The sequence below is a fragment of the Capra hircus genome, chromosome 22 (assembly GCF_001704415.2).
Source record: "Capra hircus breed San Clemente chromosome 22, ASM170441v1, whole genome shotgun sequence".
NCBI classification, from domain to species: domain Eukaryota; kingdom Metazoa; phylum Chordata; class Mammalia; order Artiodactyla; family Bovidae; genus Capra; species Capra hircus.
Window position 1 is genome coordinate 27,094,078 of NC_030829.1, and position 18,921 is coordinate 27,112,998.

General features: G+C 36.6%; 1 protein-coding gene across 1 annotated transcript in view; it reads left to right on the forward strand.

The window, feature by feature from the left end:
- CNTN3 (contactin 3) overlaps positions 1-18,921 on the forward strand; it is a 293,100-nt gene that overhangs the window by 32,862 nt on the left and 241,317 nt on the right. Inside the window, exon 3 of the mRNA XM_018038478.1 lies at positions 13,197-13,372. Coding sequence (XP_017893967.1) covers positions 13,197-13,372 — 176 coding nt within the window. The remainder of the gene's footprint in view (positions 1-13,196; positions 13,373-18,921) is intronic.

The window sequence follows — 18,921 nt, forward strand, 5'->3', positions numbered from 1 at the left end:
TTCTCCTTTGCTTTTCACTTCTCTTCTTTTCACAGCTCTTTGTAAGGCCTCCCAAGACAGCCATTTTGCTTTTTTGCATTTCTTTTCCATGGGGATGGTCTTAATCTCTGTCTCCTGTACCATGTCGTGAACCTTCATCCATAGTTCATCAGGCACTCTATTAGATCTATTCTCTTAAATCTATTTCTCACTTCCACTGTATAATCATAAGGGATTTGATTTAGGTCATACCTGAATGGTCTAATGGTTTTCCCTACTTTCTAAGGTAGACCTTTGTATTTTTGCACTTGCAAGTAAAGGTCAGTTTCTGTCAACAGTACTCAACAGCATATATATTGAGCACCTGTTGAGTATTTTCAACATAGTAATTGTAATGATCCTGGTTACTGGTCAGAATTGGCTGAGGTGATAGAAGAGTTTCTTCTCTCTGTCTCTTCCTTAACCTATAGAAATAAGAAAAGTTGTCAACATGATTAAAATCAAACAAAAAGCTATTTTATGAGCTTCTTCAGTTAATCAGACACAGTACATGCAACAGGTGGAAATATTTTCTTCTTTGGAGGGAAAATGAACAGATCCACTTAATAGGAAATTATCCTGGAAAAGTTTTCACCAGCGTTTTTGTAGGACAATTCTAACACTTTCTAAATGCATCTGTTTGTTTCTCTGTGAAGTGGAATATTATCCTTTTAGTTATGACTGTAAATATTTTAAAGAATCAATGTGAATGACTCATGTGTGGGCTGGTTTTTTTTTTTTTTTTGGTTGTTAGTAAAGTTATTTCCTGGCATTTTATCTTGTGAATAATTTGGTGATGAATGTGTTCAGCTGAAAACTTGTCAAGCTATAACATATAGTCACATAGGATTTTATTTCTAAATGAATAGATTAATTATGTTGGTAAAGTTTAATCAAACCTCAAGAAGTCTTGAGCTTAGAAATTCAGAAATATCTTTTAGTTGTGTTTATTTATGAGATACTTATTTTAATGTCAGTGTATTACAATTAGAGTAAATACAATTAAATACCAGGTATTTACAAAATGCTATTGTATAGACATGATATATGTGTTTAAATCCTGATAACATATATAAAATGTTGATAAAGTTCTGCCATTTGTACAGAACTTTTTATGTTTTATTAAATGTCCTGAGATACTATATGTTGCATTTAAAAACAAATCTGTACCTGAAAATAGATGTATAACTGAAATTAATTAATCAGTTTTAAGTTTGATAAATGAAGAAATTTTACATGCTAGGTGTTGTTTTAAAATAGTTGGTTTATAGGGAAATAGAAAACACTTTATAGCTCTAAAGCTACTCTGAAGGTAAGACTAATGACCAGTATAAAATTTCACTTTTGAGTTATTAGAAATTGAGACCTGGAAAAAGCATGAGGAAATCTCTTTTCACTGTGAAAATATTAGGTTTTCCTATAATAAGCAATGATTCCTTATTATCCATGTTATCTGAATCAGTAATTATGCCGATGAGTAGATGGGATTATAGACTACAGTGGGTTGTAATTATAACCTCATCTACTTAGACAACACCTTCACTTATGGCCTGATTTTTCTCCTAGTTTTTGATTTTAATAGTCAACCAAGTAATAATATCCTGCGTTTTTCCTTTACCTGTTCCAGAAGAAAATAAACTTGCTGGTTCTTATTTTCTGCTATCCTTTAAAAATTATGAATAAATAGTGCAAATAGGTAATGACTTTGAAAGTGAAAGACAGTGTTAGTTGCTCAGTCGTGTCCAGTTCTTGGCCATCCTATGAACTGTAGCCTACCAGGCTCCTCTGCCCATCAGATTCTCCAGGCAGGAATACTGGAGTGGATAGCCATTTCATTCTCCAGGGGATCTTCCCAGTCCAGGGATTGAACCCAGGTCTTCTGAATTGCAGGCAGATTCTTTACCATCTGAGCCATCTAACATGGGGATAAATATATATTTTACATTAATTTACAGAAAGGATATGTTTTTGTAAATATTTATAAATAGAAGCACATAGATAAGAAAGAGAAAAAGGAGGGAGGGAGGAAATAATGAGGGAAGGGAGGCAGGGAGGGGAAAAGAAAGATATCAAGGAGGAAATTAACAGTTCACTTGAAAATGTAAATTAAAAGCAACCCAAACACATTCTCTAAGACTCAGAGTAAAGTCTAAGAGTCTTGTAAAGGAATATCCTTTTGAAAGCCCAGATCCTGTCTTGTAGACTGAGGCAAACTTTTCTGATGAGAGATCTTGTCTTTGTTATTATACCACTGGGTAAAAAGAACTCTTAATTGGCCATATTAGAAATCTAAAAGTTCAGAAATTCTCAAGAGAAATTACCCATCTTAGGGTTTAATTGAGAATTTTATTCTTTCTTTTGCCTCTTCCCGCCTGAGCCCCAAAGCTTGTATTTAAAGGTTAATTAGTATTCAGTCTGGTCGTAATTGCTGATGATGCTGAAAGAGGTTGCCCTGAGGAAGTATTAATAACATTTTTTTAAATGGGAAGGATTTTCTCTAAGTTCTCATAGGGTTAAATATGCCTATCATTTGCTAAGATGAAAGACCCCATATAGGAAGTTCCCTGGTCACTTCAACTAATGCCATTCAGCATTACAAGGTTCATATTGGACTGACCAGGGTATAATATGCAAATGTCAGTGGGGACCAGGCAAGTAACAGACCAAAAGAGGCGGCTCTTAATAACATGTAGACACATCGAATCATGACAAGAGACTGTCCCACATTTAGCCAGAAGTCCATCCAGTGGCCATGAGCTTCTGAGCACTGGCTAGTTGTTATCATCCAGGAATCCTGGTCCACTACTACAAAACCTTTTCAAGAGATGTTTAAAATTGAGAAATTTTCTTTTTTTGAATCTCTGTATTTCTATTGTTGAGTGTCACTTTTTAAACATAGTAAAGGCCAAAGATGATAAGCCTTAAATGTGAATGTGGGCCAGGTGGGTTTTGTGTTTACAACATTGAGTCTGGCTCAAGACTTAACAGGTTGTGCCGTCGAGTATGGTAGCCAGAAGCCAAGTGTGTCTGCATATGTTTAAATCAGTTCAACTAAGAATTCAATTCCTCAGTCATAGCAGCCTCATTTCAAGTTCTCAGTAGCCACACGTAGCTAATAGTTACTGTATTGGACACACAAATGGACATTTCTGTGCTTGCAGAAAGTTCTGCTGGATAGCAGTGCTCTACTTTGATCCTTGCTGGATCCACAGCTTTTCTATAAATGTTTTGTTTTATTCTCAGCACAAGGAAGCAACCAGAATATAATTCTTTTCCAGCTTTATGTAATAAGTAGCAGAGACATTACTTTGCCAACAAAGGTCCGTCTAGTCAAGGCTGTTGTTTTTCCAGTGGTCAGGTATGGATGTGAGGTTGGACTATCAAGAAAGCTGAGTGCTGAAGAATTGATGCTTTTGAACTGTGGGGTTGGAGAAGACTCTTGAGAGTCCCTTGGGCTGCAAGGAGACCCAACCAGTCCATTCTGAAGGAGATCAGCCCTGGGATTTCTTTGGAAGGACTGATGCTAAAGCTGAAACTCCAGTACTTTGGCCACCTCATGCGAAGAGTTGACTCATTGGAAAAGACTCTGATGCTGGCAGGGATTGGGGGCAGGAGCAGAAGGGGATGACAGAGGATGAGATGGCTGAATGGCATCACCGACTCGATGGACTGGGAGGAAACAGAGGCAGTTTGGGGTTAGGTTTTATTTCAGGAGTCAAGAGTGTCATGAAGCATCACAGGAACAGAAGCAATCTATAGATTGTTCTATAGGATATTCTTAAATTTGGATTGAGCCCTTCTTTATGGCTCTGTTTTAAGACAGATTGCCCCTGAAGTGGCAAAGATGACTGCCTAGGTCTACTTATATCCTCCACAGAATATTAACTGGAAGAAGAGGAGATCTTTCCTATTAATGTGTTACCAAAAGCTCTGAATGGTGTCAGAAAAACATGAAATAAAAACAGAGCTAATACTGTCAGTAGTCAGAACCCAGGAGAAATGTAGAGGTTAGATTTTAGAAATTAAAGGTGGTAGTTGAAAAATTAACATATTGTTGTTGTTGTTATGTTTTTGTCATGAGGGGAGAAGGAAGGAAAACACATACTGATCAAACACTAGTTAAATCAACTGCATCACAGTTGTATTCCTAACTAATGTCTAAGGCCTGAAATGAGGAATGGTCCCAGTGGCCATGCCTGGGTCCTGGGAGGTGTGGCCTCTCCAGAGGAGAATGAGAACTATGCTGCCAGTAAAAGCTGAAATGGAAGCAGAGATGGCAGAAAGAGCAGTCATCTTCTTTGATTCTTCTCAGAATAATATAAAGATAATCACTGGTCAATCTGAGCTAGGCTTTACCTATATAAACTGAAGAGTTAAATTGTTTTTAATCCCAGTGTAGGTCTAATCTCTTTTTCTGTCTTTTTTTATTATATATGATTAAAATTTATCAATGAGTGGGAGTCTCTGTCATGAAACACATTTTAGAAACTTGATTTTTAAAAACACAGCATCACAATTTAACTCATTTGTATCTTCACTAATTATTGCTGAAGCCTAACTAGTTATTTTTGGATAAAGTATTGAATATGCAAATTCAGGCATTCATTCTTTCAAGGGCTGCAATTATTCTCATCACTTCAGTAAACATATTAACAAACATTGCATTTGAACACAAATGCATTTGCTTATTAACTTGAAAGCTGCATCCAAAACCACAAATTGCTTCTGTGATTAAATTCCTAATTTTCCTGTCAAACCCTAAATAAAGTATTGCCTGTTGATTTAACAAGTGTTTAATGTGGGCATATTTTCAAAACCCAGCCCCAGCTTCTTAAAGAATTTAGTAAATTATTTTGCCTTTTTCTTGGTTTTTCATCAAAGTCTAATATGTAGCATTTGTTTTTCTCTGGAATATTGTTTATGTTTCCATTTTTCCTGACCAAACTTTATAAGTTAGTGTAGATACCTTGAAGGATAATACAATCAACCATGAGATGAATTACATCCTGAGATTATTTTGAAACTCCCTGATTGTCACTCAATTTATTGTCACTGAGTTTTGTTAGTTTCGATTTCAAAGGGTGATATTCTCTAACCTTTTATTACAGAGTTTTAGTGGAAGATCCAAGTTAGGATTTAGTGCCTTAAGTTAAACTGACAACAAGATACATCTATGTTTATCTTCATGATTCTCATTCCATACTAGTGTGGTTTTTTGTAAAGAGGTTGCCATATCCAGTAATAACTAGTGTGGTAAATAATAACTGGATGGGAGTAAAAATAATTATACATTCATTCCATGTCTTTTAAGATATTTATTGATAATATGTTTGACCACAGTGAGAGGGATGACTGTTGAAGGTTGGAAGCTAGGAGGCTAGGATGGCTAGGTTAGAGGGTAAAATAAGATTACTTCATTCAGGAAGCTTCTGTGAGCACCTAGTATGCTCACCTGCCTGTTATGACTGATGGAAGGAATTCAGCAGAGATTGATAGTGTGACTATATGGCTTGAAAATACCTTTCAACACTTAGAATCTAGGCTTTTTATGTTAGTTTAACTCATTGTTACATAAACTTCTGTTGGCACACAAACATACACAGAATCTTACACATAGTTTGTTCTCTGTATTGGAAGGCAGTGATTCATATACTCCCCATGATTGATGATTATGTTATTTCTTGGAACAATTACTGTTTCCATCATTTAAAACTGATAACTGCCAGTTGAAATATCCCCGCCTTATGCTTTATACTTAAGATTCAAAAACTGTTAACCCAAGGGCCTGTACAATATCTTAAAGAAATTGTAGGCCAGTAACAGCTTCCTGTTGTATAGAGTGTGTAACTGAAATTTAGAAATGGACCGATCTAATCCATGCTGCCTCAGATCAGCTGGCAGAGTAAGTGGCCCAGGACTTCTGGAACTGCAGCTTCTTCCAGAATCTGAACCTCGAGTTATTGACCTAGAAACAAATTCACATATAAGCTCCACACCAAGCAGTTAAAGGGGTTGAGAGCCTATTGCTTGAGAATCAGAGTTGTGAAATATGAAAATTAAACCACTTCTCACTTGTGGATTCTAAAAGCAAATCCTAACTCATGTAGAATGAGCGTTTGAACACTGAAAGCTGACAGTGATCTTACAAGATCATTCAAGAGCGTTACAAGATGATGATTATGCAAAGGCACTTAATCTGGTGACATTTACCACCGAACTAAAGCTACAAGGTTAGTCTGCTCCTAGAGCACAGTGTAAATGTTACATGATTGAAATGCTAGTGTACATCACCCCAAGAGCCCCAGAGCTGTCTTCTTTTGCTCCAAATCACTGCATGAAGCTTCTCGGAATGAAATTGGAATATGCAGATTTTACTTTTATGAAGTTTTAAATGATTTCCATATTTCAAAAAGTATTTCATTCTGAGACTTTAAAGTCCTAAGGAACTTCAAAATTCCTTCATAAAAGTAGACATTTTTAACTTTCACAAAGGATTCTGCATGTTCAAAGCTAAAAGGCAGTGTCTGCTTCTGAAAGCTTCTCAAATTTATGACCTAAATGCACCATTTACCTGTCACTGTCTTACCACTGGGCATGATGTTCATGAACTCTGGACAGTTGGATTACAATTTACTGCAAAGAAATGTAGTCTAATTTGTAGATTTATTAGACGCATTCTTTGTGGAAAGAGTATGTTTGTGTGCCTTCGACTTTCCTGATTATTTCCTGTACAAAAGGTTGTATTGAAAATATTCAGAAATAAATTTCTGTATTAGGAAGTGAAGTGCACTGTTTTCTCAGAAAAAAATAACATTTGGATGTCCAGGCTCACGGGTTGCTTACACATTGCAGAGTTTAAAAACAACCCTTTTGAATCAACATAGTTTTAGCAAGAAGAAAAGCAATCCATGTATAATAAGATATTGAGAAATTTTATGTCATCTGGGGATGAGTTCCATTTAATGATGAATAATATTAAGAAGGATAGAAATATATTGCTTTGTTAAAAGAAAATTAACTATCTTCTGAGTATCTCAAGTATATCTTCACTCTGATGAATTTACTAAAACAAATGCAGTTATAATTTTGTTACAGCAGAAACATATGTACAAGAGCAGTTTTGGCCTTTTTGCACAGTAAAATAATTTGGAGATTGTGTCTATATGACAAAGAGTGAGATAACATAAGTAAGAAACATTCATGCATAATGTAAGAAATGTTTTCCATTTTGGCTCTTCAGTCAGAACTTAGAGATATGATAGCTTTTACATCTTAGATGCTTACTGAAATAAGATGTTTTCCCACATATTTTATGATCTCTTAAATCTTTCCAGCTATTAAATAGACAAGAAGAAGTGCTTCTATATATTTTTATTTATCTTTACAATTTGCCACATAGCCATTGTACCTTTATTATTCATCAGCTAAACACAAAAACAGAAATTTTCAAATGAAGCCATCAGGCATGCTTCATCAGGCCATAAACATTCTAGACTTTGGAGCTGAAACCTTTTTTCCTTGATACACACTGTTCTTTGTAGATAACAAAGCCACAAGTACCATTTGTCATGAGAGTTCTCTATTCAAAAGTGTGTGAAATTAACTGCATTTTTCCTGCTTTGCATTTAGAGGAGTTCTCCCTTTTTCCTCCACAAGCCATCAAATAACTTAGTAACTAGCAAACCGTTTGCAGCTTAAAAATTCAGCCCACCTACTAGTGATTTACTGTCAGATTTATTCTTTGAAGGTCAAGCCCAGCATGTGTTTTGTCCCACGTTTCACTGACTTCTAAGTCAGGTACAAATGCAGACAAACCATATGTGGAAGACACAGTTCATTCCACATGAGAGGAGATGACCCAAAGCATTGAATCAAACAGGTTGCATTTAACCAACATACACTCTATGAGGATGGAAGAAAAGGAAAACAAAGGAAATGGACAGACTTGCAGATTTGGATGGAAACCCCTCCCATGTTAACACTTGTGCCTACCTATTTGTTAGATGACTACCGTGAGCCACTGGTTTTATATACATTGTTTAAATAAATTGATTGATTGATGGTTGTTGTTGTTCAGTCCCTCAGTTGTGTCTGACTCTTTGCAATCCCATGGACTTCAGCATGCCAGGCTTCCCTGTCCTTTACCATCTCCCAGAGCTTGCTCAAGCTCATTGTCCGCTGAGTCAGTGATCCCATCCAACCATCTTGTCTTCTGCCATACCCTTCTCCTCCTGCCTTCATTCTTTCCCAGCATCAGGGTATTTTCTAAAGAGTCAGCTCTTCGAATCAGGTGGCCAAAGTATTGGAGCTTCAGCTTCAGCATCAGTCCTTCCAATGAATATTCAGGGTTGATTTCCTTTAGAATTGACTTGTTTGATCTCCTTGCAGTCCAAGACACTCTCAAGAGTCTCCTCTAACACCACAGTTCAAAAGCATCCATTCTTTGGCGCTCAGCTTTCTTTATAGTCCAACACTCACATCCATTCATGGCTACTGGAAAAATCATAGATTTAGCTATATGGGGCTTTGTTGGCAAAGTAATATCTCTGCTCTTTAATATGCTATCTAGGTTTGTTATAGCTTTTCTTCCAAGGAGCAAGCATCTTTTAATTTCATGGCTGCAGTCACCATCTGCAGTGATTTGGGAGACCAAGAAAATAAAGTTTGTCACTGTTTTCATTGTTTCCTCTTCTATTTGCCGTGAAGTGATGGGACCGGATGCCATAATCTTTGTTTTCTGAATGTTGAGTTTTAAGGCAGCTTTTTCACTCTCCTCTTTCACCTTCCTTAAGAGGCCCTTTAGTTCCTCTTCCTTTCTAACATAAGGATGGTGTCATCTGCATATCTGAGGTTATTGGAACTTCTCCTGGCAATCTTGATCCCAGCTTGTGCTTCATCCAGGCTGGCATTTCACATGATGTACTCTGCATATAAGTTAAATAAGCAGGTTGACAATATACAGCCTTTACATACTCCTTTCCCAATTTGGAACCAGTCTGTTGTTTCATGTCCCATTCTAACTGTAGCTTCTTGACCTGCATAGAGATTTCTCAGGAGGCAGATAAGGTTGCCTGTATTCCCATCCCTTTAAGAATTTTCCACAGTTTTTTGTGATCCACACAGTCAAAGGCTTTGGCATAGTCAATGAAGCAGAAGTAGACGTTTTTGTGGAACTCTCTCACTTTTTCTACAATCAAACGGATGTCGGCAATTTGATCTCTGGTTCCTCTTCCTTTTCTAAATCCAGTTTGAGCATCTGGAAATTCTCAGTTCATGTACTGTTGAAGTCTAGCTTGGAGAATTTTGAGCATTACTTTTCAAGCCTGTGAAATGAGGGCAATTGTGTGGCAGTTTGAACGTTCTTTGGCATTGCCTTTCTTTGAGATTGCAATGACCAGTGACGTATTCCAGTCCTGTGGCCACTGATGAGTTTTCCATAATTGCTGGCATATTGAGTGCAATACTTTCACAGCATCATCTTTTAGGATTTGAAATAGCTCAGCTGTAATTCCGTCACTTCCCCTAGCTGTTGGTAGTGATGCTTCCTAGGGTGCAGTTGACTTTGCATTCCAGGATGTCTGGCTCTAGGTGAGTGATCACACCATCACGGTTATCTGGGTCATGAAGATCTTTTTTGTATAGTTGTTCTGTGTATTCTTGTTACCTCTTATTAATATCTTCTGCTTCTGTTAGGTCCATACTGTTTCTGTCCTTTATTGTGCCTGTCATTGCATGAAATTTTCCCTTGGTATCTCTAATTTTCTTGAAGAGATCTCTAATCTGTCCCATTCTATTGTTTTCCTCTATTTCTTTTCATTGATCACTTAGGAAGGGTTTCTTATGTCTCCTTGCTATTCTTTGGAACTGTGCCTTCAGATGGATGTATCTTTCCTTTTCTCCTTCACCTTTGTTTTACTTCTTTTCTCAGCAGTTTGTAAATAAATCGATAGAACAACCGTGTGGGGAAGATGATACTGTCTTCATTTTACATTTTGAAATCTGGTTTAATGGAGTTTGGTTAATTGCTCATAATCACACGATGAGTTCAACCCATAAACCAAGGAGCACTTGGTTATGAATCTCATTTCTGTTTATTCTACTGTTAATGGTAGGGTTGGATAGAGACTGGGGCTAGGCATGGGGGGAGGGGCAGGAACTGAGAAACAGAAAAAAGGCTTCTAGCACAATGTAAGCTCCATGAAGGAGCTTTTTCACCCCTTCCTTAGAGCCTGGAAACATAGGCACTCAGAGGTGGCTCAGATGGTAAAGAATCCGCTTGCACTGTGGGAGACCCGGGTTTAATCCCTGGGTCTAGAAGATCCCCTGGAGAAGGGAATGGCAACCCACCCCAGTATTCTTGCCTGGAGAATCCCATGGACAGAGGAACCTGGCGGGCTACAGTCCATGGGGTTGCAAAGAGTGGGACACAACGAGCAACTAACACTTGTCTCTTAACTTTCAAATATTTTTTTGCTAAGAAGGGATGAAGGGAGAGAGGGAAGAAGGGTAGAATGAAGAAGGAAAGAAGGAAGGAGGGTTGATTTTTCTAATAAGAGTTCTTGAAAATGAAATAGGATAAATCAAGATTGGATAACTCTTATTTCTGTCCCTCATAGGCAGTCCATGGTTACTTCTTGGGGGTATTATAGACCAATTCTTCCAAACTTGAATGGGCCTATTAAACACTGGCAGCTCTCAGATGCCCATTCTGGTTTAGTAGACCTGAATAGAGTCTAAGATTCTGCTTTTTAAGCATACTCTTGGATGATAACGAGGGTGCTCATGACCTTGGTCTGCAGACCACCTTGTGTATCAAGGGTGCAGAGTATCAAGAAAGAATGTAGATGAACAGTTTTCCTTAATTTCCTTTTCTGAGTTTCCATAGTTCTAGGGTTAGGGCAGGAATCAAATGAAGAAGGATTAATAGGTGTTTACAGTCCCACTTCAGAATTCTAAGGGCAGGATTAAAGTCCGAATAGAAGAAAGTAATCTAAAAGACACATGCAAATATAGACTTGCCTTGGGAAGGATCATAAGAGAGTTACTGTACAAGCCAAGCAAAATCAAACCAATAGCAAAAATCTGCCACAAATGAGAAAGCAGTTATGGCATTTTCCTATTTCTTTATCATTTTCTTATTTTCAGCTCAAAAGAAAAGACTTGAGGCCTCCAGATTTTCCTCTTAATTTCAGAATGTTACTTTAAACCTAGGAGTCTTGTATGTGAATATAGAAAGAAAAATCCAGGATGTCTTAATTTTTAAGATGAGCAAATGATACAATGCTACTTTGATCAATAGAAACTAAACTTGTAAATTTATTCATTTCTTAGCATTAATTTTTTTTTAACGTCCTACTCTTTCAGGTATAGAAAATGATACAAACATAGAGCCAAGTGTAACGATGAATATCCATGTAAAAACACTATTCAGTTTAGGAAATCAAACCTAAAAAGCTCAATTTCCAGTGTTTGCCCTGTAACCCTTTCTCACTTTTCGCTCCGTGGAAGCTCTGCTGCTGCTGCTGCTAAGTCGCTTGAGTTGTGTCCAACTCTGTGCGACTCCATGGACGGCAGCCCACCAGGCTCCCCTGTCCCTGGGATTCTCCAGGCAAGAACACTGGATCGGGTTGCCATTTCCTTCTCCATTGCATGAAAGTGAAAAGTGAAAGGGAAGTCGCTCAGTTGTGTCCAACTCTTAGCGACCCCATGGACTGCAGCCTACCAGGCTCCTCTGTCCATGAGATTTTCCAGGCAAGAGTACTGAAGTGGGGTGCCATTGCCTTCTCAGGGAAAGCTCTAAGATACCTTAAACTTGAAGTGTTTTGTTTTTACACATTTAAAAACATGTTTAATACTTCTTTAATATTACTTTATATCTTTAAAAACTTTATGTACAGAGTATCAAACTGCATTTTGCAAAATAGTTTTCACCTTTGTAAGGCTTTTCTATGTTTACAAAATCTCATACATTTTTCACAGCTATGTGATATTTCCTTTAACTTTATGCACTTTGATTTGTGATAATGTTCACATTTCACAATACTTTATGTGCTTTCACAATGCTACTATTTCCAGGTTAAATATTTGGTATATTAACACAGTTTTTATATGACCCAGGACATGGTTAAAAATCTCTGGGCCAGCATTCAAATGAATAGTTCTGATCTATAACTAAGAGTTTGGAGAAAGTTGACAACAGCTCACTCAGCTGTTTTATTGAAATTCTCCTCTGTGAAATGGGTGTTTTATTACCTATTTTCTGAAAGTTATTATAAAGAGGAATTGAGATGATTGTTGCCATAATACCCTTAAATTTATAGACCAGATACCGGTATAATTTTCTTATAAAATCAAACTTCTGGCAGGTCGATGGCTTTGTACAATGGATGTACTCTTGAGATTGTGGGATATTTAATGAGTTTTTAAATATAATGTCTACTTTTAACTTTGATGTGTCTGGTGTGCTTACTGTTTAAAAAAAATTCTGGTTTTTCTGTTTAAAAACTCTTATTTAAAAACCGACTACTTTGTTTTTCTCTTTTGGCTTCCCATTGATAAATATGACTCTCAGCTTAATGCCTTTACTGTTTCTGACCCTCTAGGTGGCATTTAGGGTCTTTTACCACAGTGCACCATTTAGTAAATAGCTCTGTGATGGCTTAGACGAGCCGAAGGTGCCTCGGGGACAGGTTTTTACCCAGACAAATTGAAATGGATAGTTGAACACTTACCCAATTAATTTATTAAATGTGCTCAGTCAGTCTGGATAAATCAAAGAAATGTGCTTCCCCCTCCTTCATCAGCAGCGTGAGACTGGCCTGAAGTGTATGAGATAATTACCTCAACTTTCTACTTCATCTTTGCCTATGCAGACCTAGACTAATTTTCCCCCTAGTGAACAAACTAAATTATTTTCACCTCTTCAGAAAATCTTGAAAACTTTCAGCTTTTAGACACTACTCTATTGTGCTTTCTGCTATAATTCAACCTTTTGTTTCTGTTTTTTTTTTTTTTTAAAGAAGCTGGGACATCTTTGATTTCCAGTTAGATAACAATTGAATGATATATTTGTCCCCTTTTATTTATAAGAGAGCTGATGTTTAAAGTAGATTCTATAATGTAGGTTGTTTTTTTAAAAAATTATACTAAGGGAGAAATCCTGGACATTTGTTTTACAGATGGCAGCTGAATGGAAGCGATATTGATTTGAGTATGGAGTATCGTTATAAGCTGATCAGAGGAAATCTGGTGGTTATGAACCCCAACAGAAATTGGGATACAGGAAATTATCAATGCTTTGCTACAAATTCAGTCGGGACAATTGTCAGCAGAGAAGCTAAGCTCCAGTTTGCCTGTAAGTGTATGTTTACACATGTAACAAATCCGACAGTTAAAAATATATAACTGACTTTGTGTGGTCATTTTGGATTTCAGAAACAGTATGAGGATTTTTATTAATTAAAGAAATAGGCTGAGAAATTAATTCAGTGTTTTTTATCTCTCTTTACTGTACAAAGCAGAGTTTAAAGTGTGTGTGTGTGTGTGTGTGTGTGTGTGTGTGAGAATGTGGATGTTATGTGTGCATGTTTGTTTTCTGTTTGACTATTTTGTAAGGATTCTGTTTAAGGGAGGAAAAAGAATCTAGTTAAGGATGTGTTTACTCATTAGTTACTCTGTGCTTTGTACTATGTTAGAACTAAAAAGAGTATGACCAAATTGTCAGTCACGACCTTTGCTCTGGCAGAACGTTGAAATTAGAGAATTACATCTAACAACTCTGAAAATATAAAGGAACAAAGACAGTGAGAAAGAAAAGAATGTAACATATCTTTGACCTCCATTGCAGTTTTGCCCAGCTCACGATGACCTTCAGTGCAACCCCCATGAGGTCTGGCTCTGGAGACAAAGTCTGTACCATGTTAATTGGACCAGGGTGAACCTATGTCCCATCCTGAGGGGGTCACATGCTCTTTAGCTGGGAATTTAGAATTGAGACCAGAGACCTAATTCAGTCTTTGTCTTCCTGATGTATATTTAGACCATTTTCTCCTTTTTTCTTTCTGTTTACCAGTCTGTCTTCCTTTGTTTTTGTCATGTTTCGTATATAATGCATATCATCATTACCTTGGTTCTAAGATTTCTCTTAGTTCTTTACACCTCAGTTATTCCAAAATTAGAATGCAGATGTTCTAATAATGTGGTAGTAGTCTTTCCCCACTGCCACAAGCCATTAGTAAATTGATGATGTGTCATTTAATGCATGGCTTATTCTTTTGCCTGCTGTTTTTATAATAGCAGTGGTTGGTTTTATTCCGGCCATTATATTCTCTGTGTTCTTTTTTTCATACTTCTTGCTCTTTCACTTCTTTCATTTTCTTTTTTTTTGTCTTTGAATATATATATATATTTTTAACCTGTATCTTCCCTGGGTATTTTGATAGTTTGCAGGAGACCCTGGTTCAATTCTTGGGTCAGGAAAATCCCCTGAAAAAGGGATAGGCTACCCACTCCAGTATCTTCAGCTTCCCTGGTGGCTTAGTCAGTAGAGAATCCACCTGCAATGTGGGAGACCTGGGTTTGATCCCTGGGTTGGGAAGATCCCCTGGAGGAGGGCATGGCAACCCACTCCAGTGATCTTGCCTGGAGAATCCCCATGTACAGAGGAGCCTGGCGGGCTGTAGCCCATGGGGTTGCAAATAGTTGAACACTGAGTGATTAAACATAGCATAGAATATGTGTATATACGTACACACACATACACACACACACACACACACACACATATATAATTTTCCAGCGTGTAGCTTGGTTTAGATCTCTTAATTTGCTTTGCTTAGAACTTGAAAGTTTATTTTGTTATACTTACACATCCCACAAAGAATTTAGGAAATTTTCGTGTCTCTATTAGTTGTATGTTTATTTATATTCTTAAAAGGGTAGAAAGGGATTATTTTTGTCTTATTTCTTGAAATAGTTTTTATATCAGGTTGTTCTTTCCTATGAATTTCTGTTTCTGATTAGTTGGAGACACATCTGTTTGCTTGTATTATTCTGAAGATATAGTCAGTCTTCTAAAATGCCATTTTGGCTCTTAGAGGCAGTCTTTCTTCCTACTTCCATTTGGCCCTCCCTTTTTTATGCTTAAAACTTTTAGTAGGTTAAAAAGCAAATTTTGTCCAAAGTCAGCCTTTATACACACATGTCAGTTGATTACCCTGAATTTGCAGAGGTCAGATGTACTTCTCTGATCTACAGGGGAAGGTGCAGTTTCCAGTCTTAATTTTGTATTGCCAGGAGTCTTTCACAAAATACATTATTTCTTCTAACTGTATTTAAGTAGGGGTTTCCTTGGTAGTTCAGCTGGTAAAGAGTCCGCCTGCAATGCAGGAGACCCCCATTTGCTTCCTGGGTTAGGAAGATCTGCTGGAGAAGGAATAGCCTATCCACTCCAGTATTTGGGGGCTTCCCTGGTGGCTCAGCTGGTAAAGAATCAGCCTGCATTGTGGGAGACCTGGGTCCAATCCCTGGGTTGGGTAGATTCCCTTGAGAAAGGAACAGCTACCCACTCCAGTATTCTGTCCTGGAGGATTCCATGGACTGTCCCTTGGGTCACAAAAGAGTCAGACACTGAGTGACTTTCACATAGTTAAGTATATTTCTTAATACATATAGAAATACTGGAGTATATTTTTACTGCATGCTATAATTTTCTAATATCTGAAAAAGTGTCATTAACTTACAAGTTTTTCCTTAGTCTGTTCTTCCAATATCTGAAAAAGTATCATTACCTGAAAAGTTTTTCCTCAGTCTATACTTCCTGGAGAATGTAACTTGTTTGGAAATACTTCTGAAAGTATATCATGCCTCTTGCAGTCTGTCCCTACTTCATGGCCAGTAATTTATAGGCAAAGTGGGATAAAGTGGGATAAAGTTTTTGAGTCTGGGATTTTATTTTACCCCACTTAGAAGCTAATAAGCTAGCCTGTTGCTCTTCTATGGATGCTACCAGAAGACATGATTTCCTGGATCAGTAACGAAGAGGTTTATTATTCACCACATAGCAAGCTCCATGCTTCAATTCCCCTTGCCCCCAGGTCCCACAGAGATGATAGGATTTAGCCAGGATGGATTCTGCATTCTAGGAGGAGCATTGAGATTAGGGAATCCACCTCTTTTATAGCAAGCAGTAAGTAAGTCTGCTTTTCCTAGAGGGAGAGCTTGTCTTATCCCTCCTGGTTGCTCTCTGAAAACATATTCATGAGAAATGGGCCTGGTAAAGAATGATGGGGCCTTTCATTCTTGTCAAACCCAGAATAGCTTACAAGGAAGCAAGAGCACATGGAGTGGATTGCTTCTCCAACCAAGTTTTTCTATTTTTGACTTGGTACTACTCTCCTTGAGTTTCTCTTTTGGGTGCATCCCGTCAGGATAAGTGTGGGGAGTAAGGTACAGAATACCTTCCTACTTCTGTTGGGATTTCTCTTTCATAAAGAAAACCCAGAATGTATCATTTAGTTCCTTGGGTTTCCCTGCAGTTTATCCTCATCTGCCTCATAAGTTTTATTTGCTCATATGCTTGGCATGTGATTGCTCTTGTGGTTTTTGAAATATAGTGATATTCTTTAGTCTTGTTTGCTTTGTAATTTTTTTGATGGTTTCACATGTGGTTTTTGGAAGTTATGAAGAGCAATATTGGGTATTCTTAGCCTGATGTCTGATTGAGCTAAGAAGATAAAAATGATTTTTTTTTTCATTTTAAATTCTCAGCCTAAGGTACAGGCTGAGATACAGGTTTCTGGTAAAGAAGCCAAAGAAGGTGGCAAAAAGTGGAGAATATTTAATACATCAGAGTTCCAAATTACAAGGAATTAGAAAGCATTGCTTTCACTTGGAGGCCTTGAAGGGATGTAATACATTCACTGAAAGAAGGGGTTAATAAGGAGACTTGTATTTCTCCAAGTATATCTTTTTAGGTGCTCATGACTCCAGGGGAGCCGTAACTGGTTTTTTCACAGGTAAACAATTAATGAAGTGTTGTTGTTGAAAAATGTTCTAATTGTTCTCTGTTTGCAAACTTAGTAATACTTCTTTGTTTCTGTCAGCCATGGAAAAATATATTCCAAATGTTCTTTGTGGAGAAATGAATAAATAACATTATCTTCAATGCACCACTTTTAACACTGATGAAAATGCAATGAAATTTTATCTTAGTGTTCCAGATGCTTAAAAATAGTATTTATAATGAAATGAAGGTGAAAAGCTCATTCATAGTTTAAGCAGCCTGCTTTATCTAAGCATTCTTTATTCCTTTTAACAGATTCTTTGTGGAATAAGCACAGAATTTAGAGAGGGGAAAAATACATGAAGTAATGCAGTGTTTGAATTGTAGACATTTTCTTAGTGATTTGCTGTTATGTTGCATGTTTATGATTTTTGAAGCTTTTAAAATATGTTTCCAGGTGTTTTTGACAGAATTTTAATTCCAACCACAAAATGTTAGGACAGTAAATCCAAGACTTCTTTGTTGACAATTAGTTTTACTTCTCTTACTCTTGAATTTCCTGTTAGTCTTCGTTAAAATGTTTTCATTTTACCTATTTCAAGGTGCAATACATTTTAATCATGAATTATATTAGACATGCAAATGGTATGGAGAAAAGTATAAAGAATGCCTGTGTAGCTACCACTTAAGATTTTAAAAATTCAGAGTGCAATTAAACTTACCTGGTAACTCACCTTGATGACATTTCCTTCTCTCTTAAGCTCCCTCTGAATAGGTGGTCACTGTTCTGAGTTATATGTTTTTTTTATTGTTTGAATAAATATGTATGTGTTTTTTAAGCAACAGATAAGATTTTTACCTTCTTCATTTCTAAACTTTTATGTAATGACATCAAGCAGCATTCTTACATCTATACTGCTTTTCACATCAGCATATTTGTAAATATCTGTTGATATTTGTCAACATTTGTTATTGTTCTATATTTTAAATTGTGTGAATATTGAATACAAAATTGTATTTCACTTTTCAGTTTGCATTTTTATTTTTAAATTAAAATGTAATTTTGGTTTTAATTTGCATTTCTATAATTACAGTGAAATTAAGTTCATTTTAAGATATTTGTTGACCACTTTTATGTTTCTGTTATTTAAATACTTTTTTACTGTAGGGTAGTCTTTTTGTTTTTAAACTTAAGAGTTCTTTGTATATTCTGGATTAATCCTTCGCCAGTTATATATGTTTCTCCGTTTTAGTGGCTAGGTTTTTTACTTTTCCTTGATGCTGTCAAATGATGAGCAGATGTTCTTAATCTTACATTAAAGTGTTGATATTTTTTTTTTATTGCTCATGTTCTCTCATGAGTTGTTTAAATGTTTTTTCTTCCTTACCCTGAAATGGTAAAAACATTTTCTTAAATGTACTTATAAAAGTTTAATATTCTCCTCTTTGCATTGAAGTCTTTAATTACCTAGAATTGGTTTTGTATATCTTGTGAGCTAGATTTACTTGTGTATTTTATTTCAGAGGGGAAATCAACTCTACCAGCTCAGTTGATGGCCATTCTTAACCAGCTGAAAGCAATGTGTGGTCATGTCTCTGGCTTTTTTGGAATTTTGTGTCTGGAAAATCGTATTATTTGAAAATAGTGATAGTGTGAGTTTTTGGCTCCTTCTATAGCTTGTATATGAGTGCACTTTCTCTCACCTAGTACAGTGTTGGATAGGTATTTTGAGCGTGAATATCCCTGTCTTGCTCTTGATTTTCAAGAGTGAATAAGGTTAACATTTCACCATTTGGTATGATGGTTACTCTAGATTTCACAGATACTCTTTATCAAGTTAAGGCAGTTCTTCTCTGTTAGTTTTTAATCAGGAATTCTTTATTATTGTAAATGCTTTTCC